The following is a 24,618-nucleotide window of genomic DNA, read 5'->3' on the forward strand; positions in this document are numbered from 1 at the left end:
GGTGCATTGTCAATAAGTAGCAATATTTTAAAAGAAATCTATTTTTCTGAATGTCATTTTCAACAGTGGGCTTAAAATATTCAGTAAATCATACTCTAAACAGATGTGCTGTCATCCAGGCTCTGTTGTTTCTGGAGTGCAGGCAGAGTAGATTTAACATAATTCTTAAGGGCCCTAGGATTTTGAAATGAGAAATGAGCATTGGTTTCAACTTCAAGTCACCAGCTGCATTAGACCTTCACAAGACAATCAGCCTGTCCTTTGAAGCTTTGAAACCAGGCATTAATTTCTCTCTGGCTATGAAAGTCCTGGATGACATCTTCCACTAGAAGGCTGTTGCATCTACATTAAAAATCCGCTGTTTAATTTGGCCACCTTCATCAATGGTCTTCGTTAGATCTTCTGGACAACTTGCTGCAGCTTCTACATCAGCACTTGTGGCTTCACCTTGCCCTTTTATGTTACAGAGATGGCTTCTTTCCTTAAATTTCATGAACCAACTACTGATAGCTTTAAACTTTTCTTCAACTCCCTCACCTTTCTCAGCCTTCATAGAATCAAAGAGAGTTAGGGCTTTGTTCTGGATTAGGCTTTGGTTTAAGGGAATGTTGTAGCTGGTTTGATCTTCTATCCAGACCATTCAAACTTCCTCCCTGTCAGTAATAAGGCTGTTTTGGTTTTTCTTATTATTCATGTGTTCACTGGAGTAGTACTTTTAATTTCCTTTAAGAATTTTTTCTTTGTATTCACAACTTGGCTGTTTGACACAAGAGGCTTAGCTTTCAGCCTATCTTGGCTTTCAACATGCCTTCCTTACAGGCTTAATCATGCATTTCTAGGTTATGATTTAAAGTGAGAGACATACAACCCTCTTTTACTTGGACACTTAGAAGCCACTGTAGGGGTATTACTTTGCCTAATTTTGATATTGTTGTGTCTCAAGGAATAGGAAGGCTCTAGGAGAGGGTGAGAGATGAGAGTGGCCAGTGAATATAGCAGCCAGACACACACAATATATATCAATCGACTTGTTACTAGTGGAAGAGATCTGAGTTACCCCAAGTTACCAGCAGCCTATCCTTGCAGGTCCATAGCAACTTCAGTCCTGGCCTCCTCAGAGAAGAAAGAATTTGACTGACAGACATAAAGCAGAAAAGAGACTGAGGCAAGTTCCAGAGTAGGAATGGAGGTTTATTTAAACAGGCATTAGAACAGGAAAGAAAGGAAGGTACGCATGGAAGAGACCCAAGTGGGCATGTGAAGGTTAAAGAGAGAAGGCCAGCCGGGTGCAGTGGCTCACGCCTATAATCCCAGAACTTTGGGAGGCTGAAGCAGGTGGATCATGAGGTCAGGAGTTCAAGACCGGCCTGGCCAAGATGGTGAAACCCTGTCTCTACTAAAAATACAAAAAAATTAGCTGGGTATGGTGGTGGGCGCCTGTAATCCCAGCTACTCGGGGAGGGGGCTGAGGCAGAGAATTGCTTGAACCCGGGAGGCGGAGATTGCAGTGAGCTGAAATCGCGCCACTGCACTGCAGCCTGGGCGACAGAGTGAGACTCCGTCTGAAAAAAAAAAAAAAAAGGAGAGAGAGAGAGAGAGAAGGTCAAGTGCCGCATTTAACCATGATCTTAGGATGGGCTCCCTGCATGCTCAGAGCCCTCTTTACCCTTGGGAAGTGAGCACACACAGTGATTTTATGGATTTATACACATGCCCATCTGAGGCTTTCTTCCTTTTTCCGGTGGAGTGTATCAGAAAAATCATACTTCATCACTTTTGTCTCTTAACCGGCATGCCCAGGAAGTTGCTTCTCTCTGGGGCCTGCATTCAATTAACATTTTGATGTTAACAGGTGTGGGCCATCAGGAAATGGCCTTTCCCTGGCGCTGCCAAATTTTCATTTTTAGAGAGGCCATGTGATAATTGCTGAACCATCACCCAACGTTTCTAGTGGGTGGGTGGCAGGGGAGAGCCCTCTCCTGCCTTGCTCATGCCTAACTACCTGTAACAGATTCAGTTCGCCATTTTATAATGTATGAGCATGATCTGTGGTCCCCCAAAACAACTACAGTAGTGACATCAAAGATCAGTGATCACACAGATCACTCTAACAGATACAAAAATAATGAAAAAGTTTGAAATATTGTGGGAATTACCAAAATGTGTCACAGAGACACAAAGTGAACACATGATGTTGGAAAAAAATGGCACCCATACACTTGCTCCATCAAGGTTGCCTCAAACCTTCCATTTGTAGTAAACTCAGTATCTGCAAAGCACAATAAAATGCACAATAAAACAAGGTATGCCTCTCTATGCTCTCACAAACCTCTGTATTTTATCTTAGAAACACTCACCACAACTGTAATAAATGATTGTTTATTCTTTCTTTCTAGTTAATCTCTAGCTCTGATATTCACCCGCAAAGAACTGGGCCACCTCCCCTGCTTTATCCCCACTATGCCTAAACACAGAGTGAGTGTTCCATAAACACTTGTTTAGTGGCAATAAATATAGCAGACACATTTATTTGCCATTTTATAAGGAAAAAAGGTGCAGATACATAGACGACCTATTTTCTGATACCAAATTAGGAAAAGAAGAGTTCTCCATCTTTGGCCAAGTTTTTTTTTTTTTTTTCTAAACAGCTTTACTGAAGTATAATCGTTTTTTACCTTATTTAAAAATAAGTACCACTCTACTAAAACGCGCTCTGTGGTTAGTTCTCGGCTGGACCGTTCAAAAGGCTGATCCTTACAGCCTTTATTATTAATAGAACCAGGTCGGGACTGCTTTTGCGTGGGACACCAGAAGTAAAAAATCAAAGAGGAGCCAACCCGATTCCGAACAAGGAAACACCCGTCCCCTTCCTACCCCAATTCCTGCTCCGCCCTTAGTACGGAACGCAGCGAGGGCAAACTCCGGAGTGGAGGGGCGGGACGTCCGGCCCTTCCTGTTGTGGAGGGGCGGGACTTCCTGTCTTCCCTGTTGCGGAGCTCTGAAGCGGCTCCCTGAGGGCGCTGGTTTTGAACTGGTCTTGTGCGGTTTGCGCTTTCTCTTAGTGGTTGCAGTTGGCGCTGTCTCCGCTTTCCTGTTGCGTGGCGGGCGTCTTGGCCAAAACACTCTCCCTGCCACCTTATTCCTCTAGGGTTGTGATTTTTTTCTTTCACCAAGAAATATCACTCGCTGGTAATTTGTCAAACTGAAGAAACCCCTGAAGAAGTAGTGGTGGGCAGGCGCCGACGCTGCGGCTTCCAGAGCATTTTGGCAAATCAAAGCCAGGGACCGTTGCTGGGCGACATTTCCGCAACTTTTCGGCTCCGAACTGCTGTGAGTGGAAGACTTTTGGTGGTTGTTTTGATCAGGCTCCTTCTGTAACTAGAGACTATAGCATTTTGAAAGAAATGAGATTCTCATTCATGTCAAGAACAGACGTGTGGATTTTTCAGTGTTAAACATACCCTGACGTTAATGTGCTGGGTGATGAGAACGCAAGCGGGAATGAGACTGTAGAGATGAGAATGGCAGTGTGGGTTGGAGCCGGGTTATGCTTTCCTATGGTATGCCAAGAACCTTAGTCATTACACTGTTTGTTGTGTATGCTTGATTATTTAAAATTAGAAAACCGCCTCAGTAAAGCTATTTAAAAAAGAAAAGAAAGACCTGACCAAAGATAGACTATTTTTCCCAAATTGGAATCAGAAAATGTCTTCCATCTATGTATCAGCACCCGTTTTTTCCCCTAAAATACCAAGTAGACATACCCGATATATACGTGTGTGTTTATATATATATCTGTAATCTATATTGCCATTTGATAAGTACGTAAACAGGTGATGTAAAGCACTTGGTATGGAGTGACTTGTGGAAAGTTACCTATGTCATCAATACTAGAGATGGATTGGAGAGAGAAGAAATTCCAGACAGTTGCAGGAGTTGGAGAGTCTATGGCCTGAAAAAGAGAAAGAGGTAGAGAGAGCCAGGTTCCAAAGACAGAAAATCAACAGGACTTGTTACAGGGGCATGGAGAGGAAAGTCAAGTTTTAGAATATTGGCTGCTAACAATGAGACACCATTAATTCAAATTGCAAATTCAAGAGGAGCAATTTACTTATTTTTCATCATTCAAATGTTTATTGTGCCATTTACTATTTGCCTAATACTGTTTTAGATGCCAGAGATACTGTTGCATATAAGACAGATAAGGCCCCTGCTTCGGTTGAGTTTATATCCTAGTGGGAGAAAATAAAAAGCAAGTAAATAATCAATTTTGATGATAGATTCTATGAAGAAAAAACTTGAAGAGGGATGACAAATGATTGGGAGATGTTTGGGAGTAACTTTAACTTAGTTGGTCGTTGGGCCCTTGTAGGAGTTACATTTGTGCTGAAACCTTGATGATGATAAAGAACCAGCCTTGTGATTAGCCAAGGAAAAGACAAGGCAGGCAGAAAGAACGGCAAAGATGGGAAAGAGCTTGTTTAAAGAACATTTAAAATGCCAATGTATCTAAAGTGCCCTGTAGAAGTAGGAGAGAGTTGAGAAATGACATTGGGAGAGGTAGATAGGACCAGATTGTGTGGCCTTTGTAGGCCATAGTTTAGGAGTTTGGATTTTAAGTAGAAATGGAAGGTACTGGTGGGTTTTAAGCCACGAAGTGATAGATGTGATTTTCATTTTAAAAGATCCCTGTGGGTACTACTGTATGCAGACTGGATTTGAGGGAAGAGATGAGAGTGAAAGTGCAATTAGGGGGTATTACAGAAGCCTGCTTTTGGTAGGAGTGATTAAGTTCCATTTTAGTTATGTTGAGTTTGATTTATCTATGGGACAGGGACATAGAGAGCGGTCTAGCAGGCAGCCACCTGAAAGCTCGTGAGAGGTCAGGTACATTTAGTTCTCTAGAGAAAGAAAATTAAAAGTGTGTGAATCTCCTCAGGAGAGACCATGTGGTTAAATATTTACTTATATCCTGACATATCCTCAGAAGATTACAGAGGATATCACCTACAGCTGATTACATACATTAAAGGGGGTAAGGTTAAAAAAAGACAAGGTGGGCCAGGTGCGGTGGCTCACGCCTGTAATCCCAGCACTTTGGGAGGCCAAAACGGGCGGATCACGAGGTGTGGAGTTCGAGACCATTCTGGCCAACATGGTGAAAACCTGTCTCTACTAAAAATACAAAAAATGAGCCGGGCGTGGTGGCACGCACCTGTAGTCCCAGCTACTCAGGAGGCTGAGGCAGGAGAATCACTTGAACCCGGGAGGCAGAGGTTGCAGTGAGCCCAGATTGCACCACTCTACTCCAGCCTGGCAACAGAGTGAGACTCTGTCTCAAAAAAAAAAAAAAAAAAAAAGACAAGGTGGGGCATAAAAGTGACATGAGTGTTATGTTAAGAAGGGATGAAATGTGGACTAAGGTCAGGTCTTGAAGAATCCTTGATTTAAGGGAATGGTGAAGAAGAATGATTAAACTAAAAACAGGTAGAAGTGAAGAAGAAAACTGTGGCAGCCCAATGTTAGGGGAGAAAAGTAGGGGGAAAGAGAGTTTGGTGCAAGGGAATGTAGACAATGCTGTTACACGTTGATGAGGTTTAGTAGGATGAAGACTAAAGTCATTGGGTATAAGAAGACATTGGTGACCACTGTGAAACAATGTCAGTAAAGAGATAGAGGTGAAAGCTGGATTGCAGTGAATTGAAGACTGATAGGAGAGAAGGTTGGTAGTGAGTGAATACTACACTTGAGCTGTTTATAGGTAGGAAATAGGGATAAAGTGAAAGTGTTTTCTATAGAACGTTATTTTTTTCTGGCAGGTAAAACTTGATCATCTGGGTAGTAGAAGGGGATAATGTGGAAGGGGATGGGGTTAGTGTTAGAAAGGAATAAAAACATTTCATAAGATTGCTTGAGTGCCTGCAAGGCAGCATCCACAGTGCTGGTCACTGTCATATTTGTTTTCTCTTTTAATGCACACAACAATCCTGTTACTACTCCCATTTTACAAATGAGGAACAACCTGAGACTTATAGCTAGCTAGTAAATGGTAAGGTGTGAATGAAACCCAACTCTTTTTTTTTTTTTTTTTAATTGATCATTCTTGGGTGTTTCTCACAGAGGGGGATTTGGCAGGGTCATAGGACAATAGTGGAGGGAACGTCAGCAGATAAACAGGTGAACAAAGGTCTCTGGTTTTCCTAGGCAGAGGACCCTGCCGCCTTCTGCAGTGTTTGTGTCCCTGGGTACTTGAGATTAGGGAGTGGTGATGACTCTTAACAAGCATGCTGCCTTCAAGCATCTGTTTAACAAAGCACATCTTGCACTGCCCTTAATCCATTTAACCCTGAGTGGACACAGCACATGTTTCAGAGAGCACAGGGTTGGGGGTAAGGTCATAGATCAACAGCATCCCAAGGCAGAAGAATTTTTCTTAGTACAGAACAAAATGGAGTCTCCTATGTCTACTTCTTTCTACACGGACACAGCAACAATCTGATTTCTCTATCTTTTCCCCACATTTCCCCTTTTTCTATTCGACAAAATCGCCATCGTCATCATGGCCCGTTCTCAATGAGCTGTTGGGTACACCTCCCAGATGGGGTGGCGGCTGGGCAGAGGGGCTCCTCACTTCCCAGAAGGGGCGGCCAGGCAGAGGCGCCCCCCACCTCCCGGATGGGGCGGCGGCCGGGCGGAGGCACCCCCCGACCTCCCTCCTGGATGGGGCGGCTGGTCGGGTGGGGGCTGCCCCCAACCTCCCTCCCGGACGGGGCGGCTGGCTGGGTGGGGGCTGGCCCCCCACCTCCCTCCCAGACGGGGTGGCTGCCGGACGGGGCGGCTGCCGGGCGGAGACGCTCCTCACTAACCAGACAGGGCAGCTGCCGGGTAGAGGGGCTCCTCACTTCTCAGACGGGGCGGCTGCCAGGCGGAGGGGCTCCTCACTCCTCAGGGCGGCTGCCGGGCAGAGGGGCTCCTCACTTCTCAGATGGGGTGGCCGGGCAGAGACGCTCCTCACCTCCCAGATGGGGTCGCGGCCAGGCAGAGGCACTCCTCACATCCCAGACGGGGCGGCGGGGCAGAGGCGCTCCCCACATCTCAGATGATGGGCGGCCGGGCAGAGACGCTCCTCACTTCCTAGATGGGATGGCGGCCGGGAAGAGGCGCTCCTCACTTCCCAGACTGGGCAGCCGGGCAGAGGGGCTCCACACATCCCAGATGATGGGCGGCCAGGCAGAGACACTCCTCACTTCCCAGACGGGGTGGCGGCCGGGCAGAGGCTGCAATCTCGGCACTTTGGGAGGCCAAGGCAGGCGGCTGGGAGGTGGAGGTTGTAGCTAGCCGAGATCACGCCACTGCACTCCAGCCTGGGCAACATTGAGCACTGAGTGAATGAGACTCCGTCTGCAATCCCGGCACCTCGGGAGGCCGAGGCTGGCGGATCACTCGCGGTTAGGAGCTGGAGACCAGCCCGGCCAACACAGCGAAACCCCGTCTCCACCAAAAAAATACGAAAACCAGTCAGGCGTGGCAGCGCGCGCCTGCAATCGCAGGCACTGGGCAGGCTGAGGCAGGAGAATCAGGCAGGGAAGTTGCAGTGAGCCGAGATGGCAGCAGTACAGTCCAGCTTCCGCTAGGCATCAGAGGGAGACCGTGGAAAGAGAGGGAGAGGGAGACTGTGGGGAGAGGGAGAGGGAGGAAACCCAACTCTTTAATTCCCCTTCTGTCACTGCTATATGGAGAGCATAGGTGAAGACATAGTATTTTAGAGGTAGAGAAGAGGAAACTGAATGCAGTGAAATAAGGACAAATCCAAGACAATAGGAGATTAAGTTGCTCAGTAGTAATAAAGAGCTATTTCTTTAATGCTAGGGTAGAGACAGGATTCCAGGTATTTGGATTTCTTCTTCAGGGTCCTTTTCCCATAGGCCTAATAGTGACTTTCTGCCTGTCTTTGGAATTTGTATTACAAACAATTTGCTGCATTCTTACCATAAAGGTGGAATTTGCTTATTATTTGAAATTTAAAATGAGATAATGAGCATTTAATTTATAGAAATTAAATTTCTTTAGGCCGGGCGCAGTGGCTCATGTCTGTAATGCCAGCACTTTGGGAGGCTGAGGCAGGCAGATCTCAAGGTCAGGAGTTCCAGACCAGCCTGACCAATATGGTAAAACCCCGTCTCTACTAAATTACAAAAATTAGCCAGGCATGGTGGCACACACCTGTAATCCCAGCTACTCAGGAGGCTGAGGCAGAAGAATCACTTGAACCTGAGAGGCGGAGGTTACAGTGAGCCAAGATCACACCACTGCACTCTAGCCTGGACAATAGAGCAAGACTCCATCTCAAAAAACAAAACAAAAAAAGAAATTAGATTTCTTCTTGGTTATGTTCCTGCATTGGAGTAAACTTCTAGAAGTTATAAGCTTCTAAATAATAAGCATATAATTTACAAAAATTAAATTTCAGTAGAAGTGAAGCTATTAAAATTATAAAGACAGTTATCACTTGTGGTTGTCTCTTCTTGGTTATGTTCCTCCATTGGAGTAAACTTCTAGGGGTTAATTAAGGCATTTTGTTAAGGATGTTCATTTCAGATTTATCAAGTGTAGTTAGTATTCTTAACAAAAGTAAATGCAATGGCAATGTCATCTTCTTAGAAAATGCACCCATTTATTTTGATAAAACTTTTGTACATGAAGAGAACTATTTATGCTATTGTTTTTCCTATTTCATTCAGTCTTTGACTTAGAAGGATATCTTATCCTGCCGTAGTAATGGCAGCCGAACTGCGAATGGTACTTTATGAAGATGATTCAGTACAAGTACAATATGTTGATGGTTCCACATTGCAACTTTCTCCCTGTGGCTCTGAATTTTTATTTGAAAAGTCACCACCTGTTTCAGCACATCCTTTAGAACAACCAGAAAGAATTCGTCAAAGGACACATTTTGTCATTAGCACTTACAGAGTAAGTAAAGATATCACATAAACAACTTTTTTGTTTTTTAGAGACAGGTTCTTGCTCTGTCACCCAGGCTGGAGTACAGTGGCACTACCATAGCTCACTGCAGCCTCGAACACCTAGGCTCAAGTGATTCTCCTGCCTCAGCCTCCTTTTACAAGGGAGTTACTCTAGGACTACAGGTGTGCACTACCACATCTGGCTAATTTTTAAATTTTTTGTAGAGCATTGTCTAGCTATGTTGCACAAACTGGTTCTCACACTCCTGGCCTCAAGTAATCCTCCCATCTCGGCCTCCCATTATGCCAGGATTACAGGTGCGAACCACCGTGCCTGGCCAAAACTACTCTTTGAATACCAAAATACTGTTGACGTGGCTAGAATATGAAAAGTAATTAGTATTATGGATTATACTGTACTGTCATTTTTAATTGATTTTCAAATCATTTTACATTAAGGTTACATTTTATATTTCTTTTCATAGGAGCAACTACAGCGAGCCCTAGATTTTCGAAACTCTTCAGCTACTTGCCCTTTTTTATCTGAAACCATCATACCTTCTGAAAGAAAAAAGGTGATTTTTTTAACTTCATTTTTGTTAGTATTATTTGAGGACAAGTAACTAGAAACAGGTAATTTAATATTTAGCCTTTTTTTCCTTTTCAGGACACCTGGGGATACATTGCTATAAAACATCGAAGTTACATAGTGTATCCCCTTGCCATTTTCTTTGTATCCAAGCATTATAATCAGAATGTTTTAGATAGGTGACTTTTTCATTCTCAGAGGTCTCAAAATTAAGAAATTATGTGACCATTTTCAGTAATAGCGTATTTGTTAATGTATAGTAGAGATATGTAACTATGGGTATGACCTTTATTATTTTGCTTATATAGTATTGTGTTTGGACTTTTAGGAATAATAACTGTCTTTTACTGAGGGTTTACTATGTCCAACAACTATGAACAATATTAGAAATATTTAATAACACCATACTGATCAAAATGGATGTCCATCCAATCAAAACAGGTATATTGGCTAGATGGCAGCCTCTTTTTTTTTTTTTTTTCCTGAGACGGAGTCTCACACTGTCGCCAGGGCTGGAGTGCAGTGGCATGATCTCGGCTCACTGCAACCTCCACCTCCCAGGTTGACGCCATTCTCCTGCCTCAGCCTCCCGAGTAGCTGGGGCTACAGGCACCCGCCACCACACCCTGCTAATTTCTTGCATTTTTAGTAGAGACGGGGTTTCACCATGTTAGCCAGGATGGTCTCGATCTCCTGACCTCGTGATCCGCCCGCCTCAGCCTCCCAAAGTGCTGGGATTACAGGCGTGAGCCACCGCGCCCGGCCGGCAGCCTCTTTTTATAGGCAAGGAAATTATGTCTTAGAGAGTTTACCTAATTTGTCTATGGCAGTTTTCTCAGTGGCAAAGTCAGGATTTGAACCTAGTCTATCTGACTCTGTAAACTCTGTTTCTCAACTACTTTCTGCTACCTTTCTATGCTGTCAAGATGCTTGCCTGCCGGCTAATTTTATATTGTCTCGTGGCAAAGGAGCCATAAAAAATTATAAGTTGTAACTTAGCCTAGAATGGTAATTTTCCATTGTGTCTTTTGAGTCACTTTATTCACTGAAACTGCCTAGCTTGTTGCTGATGCTGCAGCAGGATTATTAGATAGTCTAATTCTAAAAGAGGAGTTTGATGACCATCCTTACAAACCAGCTTTGCTGTCAGTAAATACAGCCCTCAATTTTAGTGTCCTAACATCGTACATATAGATAGCATGGTAAATTTAGGAAGCTTTCTTGACAATAGTTTGTGTAAATGTAAGGTTTTACATAAATGGAATTGAAATGCTAAATGCTTGGCAAAATTCAGTAAAAACCTCTCACGCAATATCTACTGTTTATATCTTATATGAAAAGACACAATCAACACTGTTACTTGTTATGAGTCTTTTATTAGTCAGAATCAATTTTTCTTTGAGTAATTAAACTTTTTTAAAGTTTCCTCTAAGCCTCCTGAAATTTATTTTAGTGTATGGTGTGCCAGGTACTACCTAGGATGGGTACTTTTTACATGTTACCTTATTTGGTTCATGTGATAACCCTGCAAGACAGAATTTCCCAAATGCTGTTCAGTAATTCTAGTACTAGTTTAAATAATTTTCTCTTTTCCCTCTTGCTCTGAAAAACTTATGTTATCTCATGTAAATTTTAAGATATGATTGAGTTTGTTTTTGAATTTTCTGAGTTGTTCTGTCAATAATTTTTATGGTAGTCCTGTACCATTTAAGCTATGGTTGCTTTTTTTTTTTATTTAAAACTTAAAGAAAAATTTTTAGCTATGATTGCTTTTAATATAATGTATCATAGTGTTGGTCTTCCCTTATTTCTAGTTTTTTTTCAGAGTAAACTTTTGCAGGGTGAGGGGAGGGATACAAATCTGTTTAATTCATTGTACATTTAAAACCAAAATACATTTAACACTAAATATGACCATTTCTCTCATTTTGTGTCTGTTTTACATCTCTTTTTTTTAAGGGTGATAATCTTAACAATATCAAATATTCTGTGGAAAATCATATATAGGCTGAGATCTTGCCCTCCATTTTTTCATTCTCTGTAGATAGTAAAACACAAATATTTAAGAGCTTTCTTACACAATACTGAAATATCAAATGTATGGAAAAATTGGACTGTTAACAGAAAATACTCACCGTCTCTTTTCCCCCCTCATTGCAGCATATCTTCATTGACATAACAGAAGTGAGATGGCCCAGTCTTGATACAGATGGTACCATGATATATATGGAGAGTGGCATTGTGAAGATAACATCTTTAGATGGTCATGCATACCTCTGCCTGCCCAGATCTCAGCATGAATTTACAGTACATTTTTTGTGTAAAGTTAGCCAGAAGTCAGACTCATCTGCAGTGTCGTCAGAAACAAATAATAAAGCCTCAAAAGATAAACTAGTTGAAAAAACTGGCAAAATCTGTATACGTGGAAATTTACCAGGACAGAGACTGAAGAATAAAGAAAATGAGTTTCATTGCCAGATCATGAAATCCAAAGAAACTTTAAAGAAGATGAGTTGTGTAAATGGAACTGAAGGGAGGGAAGAGCTGCCTTCGCCTGGTACAAAGCACACATGTGTATACACATGGGTCAAGCAGTGCTGGTCTGTGGCCGCCTGTCCAGAGGAATGGAAATATCCTTTGTCTTTAGCACTTCATTTTCATAATAAAATCAGCAATATGTCTAAAATTGATGCACATATAACTCAGAGTAGATTTTTAACTTCTGATATTTCAGAGGAAAGAGGAAAAGTGGTTTCTGTTCTTCCCAGGGCCCTGTCACTCAGCTGTCCAGTCCCACACCTACACAGGTAATGCAGTAATGGCTATTGGTCATGAAGCTTTTATCAGAACCAGTCTTAACCTGGATAATTTTCTTTTTATCTGATACCATTCACAAGGAAAGTTTATCTCATCCAAAATTTTGCTTTTAACTGATAGTAAATAATTTCCCTAGCAAATGTGTTGCTTATGTTTTTTACTCTGTGTCCATGCATTGAATGTACAAGGCTGACTCTACACTAGATACTGTGCTAGTCCAGTAACTGCAGAGATGACTAAGACACAGTCCCTGCTTTATAGCAACTTAGAATCTAGTGAAGGTCACTGTAACTAAAAAGATTATTAAAGTATGCTAAATGATGGGACAGGAGTCTGCACAGGGCTCTGTGGGCCCAGGGGAGCACCTGCTGCCGCTCACTGGAGCCCATGACCTTGCTTGCTGGAGTGTGGATCTGACACAGTTCTTTTGTCCATACCTAGCTTCAGAGGCTACCCGTGTCTTTGGTTCACTGACTATAAATACGTCTGTTTTCAAAAGGGGTACACATGGAGTGGCTTCTGTAAGGCTAAGTATAAAACTTTTAACTCCACTAAGGATTGTAGATTTGTAACATCAACTTTGCATAAACAGTGCAAATCATAATGATAAAAACTAACACTTACAAAACACTTATGTGCCAGGTACTGTTGGACTTCACCCATTTGATTCTCAAAGCATTCCCATGAAGTTAAAAAACGTATCATCCCTATATGTAGAGGAATTTGTGACATAGAAATGTTAAATAACTTGAGGAAAGATACACAGCTAGTACTTGTAAAATTGAGATTTGATCCCAGGCAATCTCTGAGTATACATTTGTTATTTAAAACAAAAATATGGGAATGACTGTTAGGCTTGTCATGATTATCTGGTTAAAATGAGAAAAGTATTATGAGTACACATCAAAAGGGAATTATGCTTCAAAAGTAATGATTTTTCAATAACTTACCATGATGTTTAGGTTGAAATCCATGATCCTTCACATAGCTTACCAGGTCTTTTGTGACCTGGTCCCTTCCTATATCTGTAATCCTCAACTCTGTCACTACTCTTGCCCTTGCTTTCTCTATTCTTGCTAAGCTGGACTTTAGCAATCCCTAAAATGCTTGCTCAAGCACTCTGTGACCACTGCACCTACTCTTTACTCTGCAGGCTGGCTAACTTGTGCTCATTTCTGGGTTTCAGCTTAAACCTAACTTCTTTAGAGTGGTTTTCCTGAAGACCCTAAACAAGTTAAGTCCTATACAATTCCATAGCATGCAGTACTTGCCTCTTCTTTACACTCAATGTTTATTATTTAACGTTCCTGCTGAGGGCAGAGACCATGTCTACCTTTTTTTGGTTGTTATATCTACAGTGTGTATAGCACAGTGCTTGGCCCACTATAGATATTTTAGTAAATTTTTTTTTTTTTTTTTTTGAGATGGATTCTCGCTCTGTCACCCAGGCTGGCACGATCTCAGCTCACTGCAACCTCCGCCTCCCGGGTTCAAGCGATTCTTCTGCCTCAGCCTCCTGAGTAGCTGGGATTACAGGCACGTGCCACCACGCCTGACTAATTTTTGTATTTTTAGTAGAGACGGGTTTTCACCATGTTGGTCAGGCTGATCTCAAACTCCTGACCTCGTGATCCGCCCGCCTTGGCCTCCCAAAGTGCTGGGATTACAGGCATGAGCCACCGTGCCTAGCGAATCCAGGCTAAATTTTAAATGTTATTAAAACTTAATTTATGTAATTGTGCTGAGATTCAATAATGAGATTATTGAAAATAGTGAAAAAAACATGGAAAAAGACTTGCTTTTTACATTTCATTAATATACCTTCATATTAATTTTTATTCTTTGATCTAGTGAGTTAAACAAGAAATTAATCCTGTTACAGTAGCAACATTTTGTTGACTTCTAAAGACAATTATATTGAGCAACCAGAAGTAATAGCTTGTATTTTATCCTTCACAGGTGGAATTTTTGTGATTCACTTTTACAGAGACAATCTGATGAATATTCCTATCCTGAACTAGTGAAAATGGTTTGGTACAAAGGTGTTACATATAGGTAAGGCACCTATGTTGGCTTCTATGTTGGAGTTAGAGCTGTTCATTGATGTCACAGAGAAGATGGGACGAGCCTTATAGACAGACTCTCAGAAGAGGACACAGTTCTGTTGGGCCAACTGTGCTCCTGTGTTTGATCCTGAGTTTTACAGGTCTCAAAACTAATGTTATTAGTGCACACAAGGGTCTTGTGACTCACTCACATTAACCATTTTTATAAGACTTATGTGGTACCTCCAAAGCCAATGAGGGATTGGTTTGCTAGTGAATGTAACATTCATATCAGTTATTTAGGATACTCCTTCCAAGCATTGGAGGATCAAGTTGTTTGAAATAGTCAAAACAGAATTGCTTGAGCATGGAATTAGAGAAGTTAGATCACCTAAGGGAGATTTTAGCCTTCATTCACAAAGCAAATACTCATTGAGTGGCCGCTCTGTGCCAGCACTGTTCCATTGAATTATTCGTACCCCACAACAAAGGACACCCTTCTAGTGACTAGAATACTAGTGTTAGCCAGATTGAGAGTTTCACTTCCATGAACAATGCTAGAAGAGCACTGCTAAATTTTTGGAGAGCGAGGGGGCTCTCCTTTTCCTATGTGAAGACCTATTCCTTCTAACAACATATTCTAACATGTATGTTAATAAAATTAACTTGGCTTAAGTTTCTATTTGGTATATACCCAGTACCTTGATTGTACCTGGCTGCTCCAGGTACAGCCACCTTTTCTTAGAGATAGCCCCTTGTGCAGACGGCTAATCTTATCCATAAAGTATTGATTCCACTAGTTTCATTAATCTATTTATTTTCAGGTTCTGGAAATGTTGTATTTAACACGTATGCAATAGACATTGCTTTGGTGACCCTTATATGCCAGCCTTGTGATTAGCAGTGGGGATATCAAGAAGATGATAAGACAAGATGCCTGAATTCCAGAAGTTCTTAGTTTAGTTGTTGAAATAAATGCATAAGCCAATTCTATTTATCTTTTTGTGAAAGAGTTAATTTAGCTGGTTGGGTTCAGAATATGAAATTATCTGCTTCACTGGACAGGCAAAAAGACTGTGTTGTTTTGCTTAGATTTTGTTGTTACTGTTTTTTGATGACTATCTTCATGCATGTTTTAATCTCAAGTGGAAAAAAAATTTTAATGGTTATTTCTCTTTCTTAGACTTACCCATCAAAATATGAACTCAATAGAGATTTATTCTGGGGATGGATCTGTTTTCAAATCAGAAGGGGCTTATTTTGGGAACTATTTTACTTATTATTCCATTCAAGAAGGATCAGAAAAGGTAAGCCAACAATGAACTCAACTCAAGAAGAGCTTTGCTGTATAGCTCTTTCTAAATAATTCCAAATATATATGGGAAATTTGGTCATTATATAACATTGCTTCCTACTCCCCAGTCTGGAGTATTAATATAATCTTACTGCCAGCATTGGTACAGTAATTATTAACCACCTTATTTTTACTGTATTTTCACCTGCTATCTCCATTTGCCTAAGCAGTTCATGTTTAAATCAGAAACTTTCTTTTGTCATAGACTTTATTGGTGGAAAATGCTGAAACCAGGACTTTGAGTTAATACACTACTTTGAATTAATATTTGTACATTAAAAAGCAAAAGCACATTCTTTTTTCCCCACCATGTAATTGTGTATTTGAAGCACCTCTTAACTTCTAAATCTTTATGTACAACTAGACAGTTGAATAAGATTGTTCTCTGTTGCTGAAAACAGTGAAACATAACATGGTATAATTACCAGCCCATAGTCTTAATAATGTCAATATTTTGTTAATGAGTTTTAATTTGCTTATTGCCCCTCTGATATTTGACATCCACCATTTCACAGCAATCACTATAGTATCACACTACTTTGCATGCTAGAACAAAATAAGTATGTTTTCTCTCTTCATTACAGAGTGGAGTATTTAAATACTAATCAGATTATCAGAATCCCTAGGGAATAGAGTTAAAAATTGAGATTTTTTTAACTATGGAAATTTCAAACATATACAAAAGTAGACAAATATAATGGACCCCTATGTACCCATCACCCATCTTGTTCATTTATACTTCCTGCTTCTCCCTCCACTCCCTGTTTATTTTTAAGTAAATCCCAACCAAATATTGTTTTCTTCATAAATACTTTAGTATATATTGGAACAGATTCCCAACTGGGGCCTATTTCTAGGAAAATATTTAGTAAATAAATATTAATTGAACAGTAACTCTTTGGCAGGCATTCTGGTAAGCACTGACAAGGATGAAGATGAAGAAGAGTTCCTGCCCTCAAGAGTTCACAGTCTTGTGTTCAGTTAGACAGGCAAACAAGCAAATGAGATACAAGCATGCCCAGTAACATGTATATGTATATATGTGTGTATGTGTGTGTATATAGTGCATCAGACAATCAAGTGAGCAAGCAAATAGAGTAGGTATGCATAGTCATGTTGCTGACTGCTATATATCAGAGGGTTTGCAAAATTGCAAGATAAAAGGAGTGTGTCTTCCTGGAGCTTCAATTTTACTCAAAGCTGTTGTGGGAGGGGGTGATAATTTTTATACTAAAGCAAATATATCATGGAGTAGAAGCATGAGCTTTTGGGTTAGAACACATTTGTGGTGGACTGCCTTGGGCTTCACTCTCCAACCTTTGTGTGCAACACCTTCACCTTTCTCTGTCTGTTTTAGTGCAAAGGTTTAGAAACAATTGACCCTCTTTTGGGGATAAAGTTGTTTGCTCCTTACTTTAACCCAGACTCCAAAATAAATTTCAGATGAATTAAAGAGCTAAATGTAAGAAACCAAACTTTATAAGTGTTAGAAGAAAATATAGAAGAACAATGTTTAAAATCTCTGGGTAAAGGAGGCCTTCTTAAGTAGAATACAGAAAACCAGAAGGCATAAAAGAAAAGTTTGACAAGCTTGAAATCTTCAAACTTACGTTAAATTATAAATATTTAGGCTGGGCACAGTGGCTTATGCCTGTAATCACAGCACTTTGGGAGGCCAAGGCTGGTGGATCACATGAGGCCAGGAGTTCGAGACAAGCCCAGCCAACATGGCAAAACCTCGTCTCTACTGAAAATACAAAAATTAGCCAGGCATGGTGGTGCTTGTGTGTAATCCCAGCTACTTGGGAGACTGAGGCATGAGAATCGCTTGAACCTGGGAGGTAGAGGTTGCAGTGAGCCAAGATCACACCGCCGCACACCAGTCTAGGAGACAGAGCAAGACTCTGTCTCAAAAAAATTTTTTTAATTAAAAGAAAATTTTAGAATTTATGTTAAAAAGATAAGCAAAGGCCCAGAAGATATTCCACACTATAAATCAGTAATAGACCAAAAAACCAAAATACCCTAATAGAAAAATGGGCAAAGGGTAAAAATGGATTTAGCCATAGAAAAGATAATGTAAATTAAAAAGTCATAATATTTGAAAACATATTAAACTTTACTACTTGCATCAGGGAAATGCAAATTAAAATATAAATGACATAACATTTTTCCCTTACCAAATTGCCAATAACTAAAAAGACTGATGACATCTGCTGGGAAGGGTGTGGGAAAAGTGGTGCTTTCATAGTGTTGGTTGAAGTGTTAATTGGTTTGGCTTTCTTAAAGGACAATTTGATAACATCAAATGAAATTGATGAGAAATTCTGCTTCTCAGTATCTAGCCTAGAAAAATATTTGCACATGTGTTCAAAGAAGCACGGCCAAGGTTGTGTTTTGTGGCATTATTTGTAGCAGCAAAAAATCAGAAGCAACCTAAATAAATGTTCATTAATAGGGAAATGGTGAAATAAGTTGTAATTATCAAATTATGGGAATGGTGTACAGTAGTTGAAAAGAATGAGGTAGATGTCGATGCATACAGTAATAGATTCTGGAAGATCTCAAAGATCGGGTTGTTGAGTGAATAAAGAAACTTGCGTTAGAACACGTACAATGATATCTTTTGTGTAAAGAACAAAAAATAAACCCATACCTATATAGTACTTTCTGTAATACACATGCACAAGCACAAGAAAGGATCCTGGGCAAATACACACTGAAGTAGCTATGTTTGGGAAAGAGTGTGGGATTTTGTGAGGGAGGAGAAGTCTGAGAGGACTCAATTTTCATACTTTTTGAACTTTTTTTAACAAAAACATAATGTATTATTTATTGTGTAATTAAAAATTGAAATAGGAAAGATTGACAAGTACTCACAGTGTAAGTACTTCCATAGAGATAAGAACTTGGTGCTTTGGGACCACATAAGAAAGGGCACCAGACCCAGTGTTTGAGGCTCCAGAAACAACTCCTGAAGGAAAACTTGGCTAAGCTAGGATCTATAATTCCAAAGGAGGAGTTGTACAAAAGACAGATGGAGGTAGGAGGAGCATATAGCTAAGGGAACAATTTACTTTCTCAATTCTTTGCATGGCTGGCTTCTTGTCACTCAGATTTCTATCTAAATGTCATCTCCTCACAGACGCTTTTCCTGACTATTCAAATTAAAGAAGCTACCCAAGACACTCCCTATCATGACATCCTCATGTTTTTTCTTCAAAGCACTGAATATTGGGTGACATTTTCTTAATGATGTATGTTCTTTATCAGCTACACTAGAGTTAAGCCCTATCTTATTCAACACATTATTATTGCTGCTTCTTAGCACAGTTTATAAATGGCACCTAACTGGACACAAGAGCCTGGGGCGAGTGTGGAGTGTTGAAGGAAGTGAAAATGTTGTAGTTTGGTAGGCCAAAACATAGATGGGATGCTGGGGGAAATGTCCAGAGAAGAAGCCAGATCACTAAGATGGCCAGCTCACAAATGGAGCATGAGTAACCTCACTGCATTTGGGGAACCATTGAAGGATTTCAAGTAGGGAAGTGACATCAGATTTTTGTTAGATTATTTCAGAGGAAGATGAACTGGGTGGGGAAGAGGTAAAACTTGAAGCTGTAGAACCAGTGAGAAGACATGTATAGTAGTTCAAGTGAAGGCCAGGCAGTGGTAGGAAAAATGAGAAGGAATATTAAGGAGACAGAACTGATTGCTGACTGGACGCTGAGGATGAGGAAGGAGTTGAAAGGGATGCCAAATTATTAATCAATGAATGGTGGTGCCCGGTACTGTGTGAAACCAAAATTTTTATCAAATCTAAATTTTTTTGATGATGGCTTTTTTTTCTTTTGCGCCTACCATGAGATGTCAATTAAGGATTTGAGATTATTAAAATTCAACTATATCTCAACCCCACCTGCCTAATAGATTATAAGACACTCTTAATTTTAAGATGGATCCAGATTTCAGAGAGGTTAAATTGTGAAAAATGAGCATTTTAGAGTTGATGAAATAGGGTCTTGGAAATAAGAACCCAGAGGGAACTCAATATCCAGTAGAGAAAGACATAAATAATTAAAATATGGTATTTTGAGTGCTTCCCATGTGCTAAGCACTGTGCTAATAAATGATAATGATACAGACATGAGCAAAACAGACACAGCCCCTTCCTTCATGGAGCTGCATTCTAACAGGGAAAACAGACATTAAGTAAAAAACTATTAAATTGAAGTTGTAATTAAGACCAAGAGGCAGGATTAGAGGGAACTGTGCTTGTGGACATAACTAGGGGATTTCTCCTAGTCTATGAGACCTCTGCAATGGCTTCCCTGAGACGGAAGGAAAAACAGGTGTTAGCCAGGCAAAGGGAGGTGCTGGAGGAGGGAACTGAGTTCTAGGTAGAGGGAACAACGTGATAAATGACATACCAAAGGTAAATACAGCGTAGAGAAAGTGAAAGTGCAAATTTTGAAATGACGCTAATTCCAGTTTTAACATGGTGATGTTGAGGTGTCTGTTTTCATAGCCAAAAGAGAAGCCCAATAGAGATTTAGATAGTCAGGTCTGTAGACCAAGATAAAAGGACAAAGACTTTTGTTTGGTACCTATTATATGCTAAATTCTGTCCCAGGAACTTCATATGTATATTATATCATTAATCCTCAGATAAGTCTGGATGGTAGGCAGTATCCCCATTTCACAGGCTGCAGGCACTGAGGCTTACAAAAGGTTGTATAGCCTGCCCATCATTATAGTTGGTAAGAGGCAGACTTGTGATTTGAATCCACATCTGTCTGACTTCGAAGCCCCTCTTCTTCCCCTAATGGTAAAGAGTATGAGCTGCACTCTCTTGGTGGTTTAAATCAGATCTCCACTGTTTCTTAGCCCTCAGTCTCAGTTTTCTCATCTGAAAAACAAGCATTAATAGTTATCTCAGAATTATTTTGAGGAATAAATGAGATAATCCATGTAAAGTGAGTAGGGTAGTGCCTAGTACATAGTATCTGCTCCACAAATGTTAGCTGTTGCTATTATGATATTTAATGTGAACACAGCTTTGGACCCTTTTAGTATTATCTAAAAAGAAATCAAGAAGTCAGAAGAGAAGGCTGGAGACAGAGTGCTGGGAAACACTAGCAAGTCTGAGGAGGAGGAAACTCAGAAAGAATTTTAAAAGAACAATTTTTTTCAAATTTCAGTAACCTCCGCCTGTAAATAATTTTTTCTTCCACAAACTGTAGCAGTATTTCTTCCATTAATGTAGCAAAATGGTATATTCATTCAATTAAAATAGTTTTTTTAAATCTATATATCCATTTCTTTTTGTCTTAAGGGAAAGGGGTGGCTCATGATAAATTTCCTGCTAATGTGTAGGAAAATTAGTTTGGTTACCATGTTAATGTAAATGTAGCTAATATTTAAATTGCACAATAAGTTATAAGTTATTAGAATGTAACTTTTGGGCCAGGCACAGTGGCTCATGCCTGTAATCTCAGCACTTTGGGATCCCTTGAGCCCAGGAGTTTGAGACTAATCTGGGTAATATAGTAAGACCTCGCCTCTACAAAAAACTTAAAAAATTAGCCCGGTATGGTGGCATGTGCCTGTGGTCCTGGCTACTTGGGAGGCTGAGGTGGGAAGACTCCTTGAGCCACAGAGGCTGCAGTGAGCTGTAATTGCGCCACTGTACTCCAGCCCTGGGCAACAGAGTAAAACCCTGTCTCCAAAAAAAAAAAAAAAAAAAAAAAAAAACCTATTAAAAAAAACTTTTGAATGAATAGGAGTAATTCTATATTTTTTAAAAATGGGAAAATGGCTTTTTTTTCCCACAATGGGTTTGCCACCAGAACACAGGTGTTGTGAAAACTACCCCTAAAAGCCAAAATGGGAAAGGAAAAGACTCATATCAACATTGTCATCATTGGACACGTAAATTCGGGCAAGTCCACCACTACTGGCCATCTGATCTACAAATGTGGTGGCATCGACAAAAGAACCATTGAAAAATTTGAGAAGGAGGCTGCTGAGATGGGAAAGGACTCCTTCAAGTATGCCTGGGTCTTGCATAAACTGAAAGCTGAGCGTGAACGTGGTATCACCATTGATATCTCCTTGTGGAAATTTGAGACCAGCAAGTACTATGTGACTATCATTGATGCCCCAGGACACAGAGACTTCATCAAAAACATGATTACAGGGACATCTCAGGCTGACTGTGCTGTCCTGATGGTTGCTGCTGGTGTTGGTGAATTTGAAACTGGTATCTCCAAGAATGGGCAGACTCGAGAGCATGCCCTTCTGGCTTACACACTGGGTGTGAAACAACTAATTGTTGGTGTTAACAAAATGGATTCCACTGAGCCACCCTACAGCCAGAAGAGAGAAGAGGAAATTGTTAAGGAAGTCAGCACTTACATTAAGAAAATTGGTTACAACCCTGACACAGTAGCATTTGTGCCAATTTCTGGTTGGAATGGTGACAACATGCTGGAGCCAAGTGCTAACATGCCTTGGCTCAAAGGATGGAAAGCCACCCGTAAGGATGGCAATGCCAGCGGCACCATGCTGCTTGAGGCTCTGGACTGCATCCTACCACCAACTCATCCAACTGACAAGCCCTTGCGCCTCCCCTCTCCAGGATGTCTACAAAATTGGTGGTATTGGTACTGTTCCTGTTGGCCGAGTGGAGACTGGTGTTCTCAAACCCGGTGTGGTGGTCACCTTTGCTCCAGTCAACGTTACAACAAAAGTAAAATCTGTCGAAATGCACCATGAAGCTTTGAGTGAAGCTCTTCCTGGGGACAATGTGGGCTTCAATGTCAAGAATGTGTCTGTCAAGGATGTTCGTCGTGGCAACGTTGCTGGTGACAGCAAAAACGACCCACCAATGGAAACAGCTGACTTCACTGCTCAGGTAATTATCCTGAACCATCCAGGCCAAATAAGCACTGGCTATGCCCCTATATTGGATTGCCACGCGGCTCACATTGCATGCAAGTTTGCTGAGCTGAAGGAAAAGATTGATCGCAGTTCTGGTAAAAAGCTGGAAGATGGCCCTAAATTCTTGAAGTCTGGTGATGCTGCCATTGTTGATATGGTTCCTGGCAAGCCCATTGTTGAGCGCTTCTCAGACTATCCACCTTTGGGTCATTTTACTGTTCATGATATGAGACAGACAGTTGCGGTGGGTGTCATCAAAGCAGTGGACAAGAAGGCTGCTGGAGGTGGCAAGGTCACCAAGTCTGCCCAGACAGCTCAGAAGGCTAAATGAATATTATCCCTAATAGCTGCCACCCCACTCTTAATCAGTGGTGGAAGAACGGTCTCAGAACTGTTTGTTTCAATTGGCCATTTAAGTTTAGTAGTGAAAGACTGGTTAATGATAACAATGCATCGTAAAACCTTCAGAAGGAAAGGAGAATGTTTTGTGGACCACTTTGGTTTTCTTTTTTGCATGTGGCAGTTTTAAGTTATTAGTTTTTAAAATCAGTACTTTTTAATGGAAACAACTTGACCAAAAATTTGTCACAGAATTTTGAGACCCGTTAAAAAAGTTTAATGAGAAAAAAAAAATGGGAAAATGAAAAAGCATCATAAAATACCATGATTTTGTGGGCTTTATTTTGTTAAAATAACTACTCGTCTTGTCACTATTGTAAAAACATATTTCAAGGAAAAACAGCTAAGTAATAAAGGCCAAAATGTATTATTAATGAAATTTTTCATTTTAACTAATTTTCAGAGAGAAGAGAAAACTTACTCAGTAAATAACCTTCCTCCAGATAGACCGGGAAGTCCATTCTCTGTCGGTTCTCTAATTAAACAGGCAACAAGGTAAGTTCTTCCCATTCAATTGAATCAAATGTTATGTGTCTAAACATCTTGGCACATTTTCTTGTGATTAAGGATAAGATTAAGAATTGGCAGGTACAATGGAAATATATGCCTTCAGTAAAATTTGTCAACTTTTTTGGTGTCATAATTTATAAAATAAGGTAATTTTTGTGTCATTTATTAAGATTACTTCTGGCTTTATAATTTAAATATGGAGAAATATCCATATATGGTGAGCAAGTGCTGAGAGGAAGTAAGTGCCCTTTCTTTGCATAAGTGTGGCATCATTATTGTTCCTTGAAATCAAGTTGGAGATTTGATGTTACATTTAAAATTTTTATACTTCTTTATTATCTTCAGAGTAATAGATTTCTGAAAATATACTAATGATAAAGCATAGATTGGTTCTTTGGTTCATATGTTTTTAAAATTCTCTCAATCTATGACACCCAGAAGAATGCAAGTGGACTGTTGTTTCTTTTTATAAATTTATGTACAAGCAATTTCCAAAATAGATTTGAAGAAGCATATTCTGTAATTTGATTTCCTAGGGATAGTTGATTCACATCCCTACCATTTTTAGGCTATGTGAAACTTTCCAGGCAGTGTGAATCTATCACCTCTTAAAAAAGGAGTTCCTGAAAATTCTGTCCATGGAATCATTTCATTGCTAAAAATTAAAGGAATAGCCTTAAGTAGGTAAGATTAGCACAAAGGGAAGCAACAGTAGTTCCCTTCTAGGGGCTTAAGGATTTCTGGAGAAAAAAAGAGTTCCCAACACATTTCAGTGAAAATGATTTACTGATCATCTAAAATGTTGTATGGCAGTGAAAATGGGTTGCTAGAATTGGAAAATGTCATTTGCAAATGTTTAAGTAGTATTTTTTGTGTTCACAGAATTCTTCAACATTGTGTGAAGATGAGACTTTCTTTAAGCCATAACTATCATATATGCTGCTGGAAAATGGTATGTTAAAATTATTTTAAAAGCAAGATATTTTTAAATTGTTT

At 40.3% G+C, this 24,618-nt stretch overlaps 2 protein-coding genes and 1 long non-coding RNA gene across 4 annotated transcripts in view; 2 read left to right on the plus strand and 1 right to left on the minus strand.

Annotated features, from left to right (window-relative positions):
- Positions 1-1,170: 1,170 nt before the first annotated feature.
- The window catches only part of LOC117980300 (uncharacterized), a 33,019-nt gene continuing 9,571 nt past the window's right edge, over positions 1,171-24,618 (minus strand). The window contains exons 3-4 of the long non-coding RNA XR_010112198.1: positions 3,877-3,952; positions 1,171-1,562 (exon numbers count right to left, since the gene is read on the minus strand). This is a non-coding gene — a long non-coding RNA (uncharacterized LOC117980300). The remainder of the gene's footprint in view (positions 1,563-3,876; positions 3,953-24,618) is intronic.
- Positions 1,560-24,618, plus strand: part of C4H5orf34 (chromosome 4 C5orf34 homolog) — a 34,153-nt gene continuing 11,094 nt past the window's right edge. The window contains exons 1-8 of one of the 2 annotated variants that reach the window (XM_003811002.4): positions 1,560-3,330; positions 8,742-8,973; positions 9,452-9,541; positions 11,716-12,362; positions 14,332-14,427; positions 15,601-15,724; positions 23,516-23,607; positions 24,505-24,574. In XM_003811002.4, the coding sequence (XP_003811050.2) occupies positions 8,779-8,973; positions 9,452-9,541; positions 11,716-12,362; positions 14,332-14,427; positions 15,601-15,724; positions 23,516-23,607; positions 24,505-24,574 (1,314 nt within the window). In that variant the 5' untranslated portion in view covers positions 1,560-3,330; positions 8,742-8,778. The remainder of the gene's footprint in view (positions 3,331-8,741; positions 8,974-9,451; positions 9,542-11,715; positions 12,363-14,331; positions 14,428-15,600; positions 15,725-23,515; positions 23,608-24,504; positions 24,575-24,618) is intronic. The other variant, XM_008963353.5, reaches the window with a different exon arrangement.
- On the plus strand, positions 21,524-23,338 carry LOC103784877 (elongation factor 1-alpha 1). The gene is given in 2 exon segments (XM_055113987.2): positions 21,524-22,401; positions 22,403-23,338. Coding segments are annotated over 2 exon segments (1,386 nt in total). The 5' UTR covers positions 21,524-21,657; the 3' UTR covers positions 23,045-23,338.

The sequence above is a fragment of the Pan paniscus genome, chromosome 4 (assembly GCF_029289425.2).
Source record: "Pan paniscus chromosome 4, NHGRI_mPanPan1-v2.0_pri, whole genome shotgun sequence".
Taxonomy (NCBI): Eukaryota; Metazoa; Chordata; class Mammalia; order Primates; family Hominidae; genus Pan; species Pan paniscus.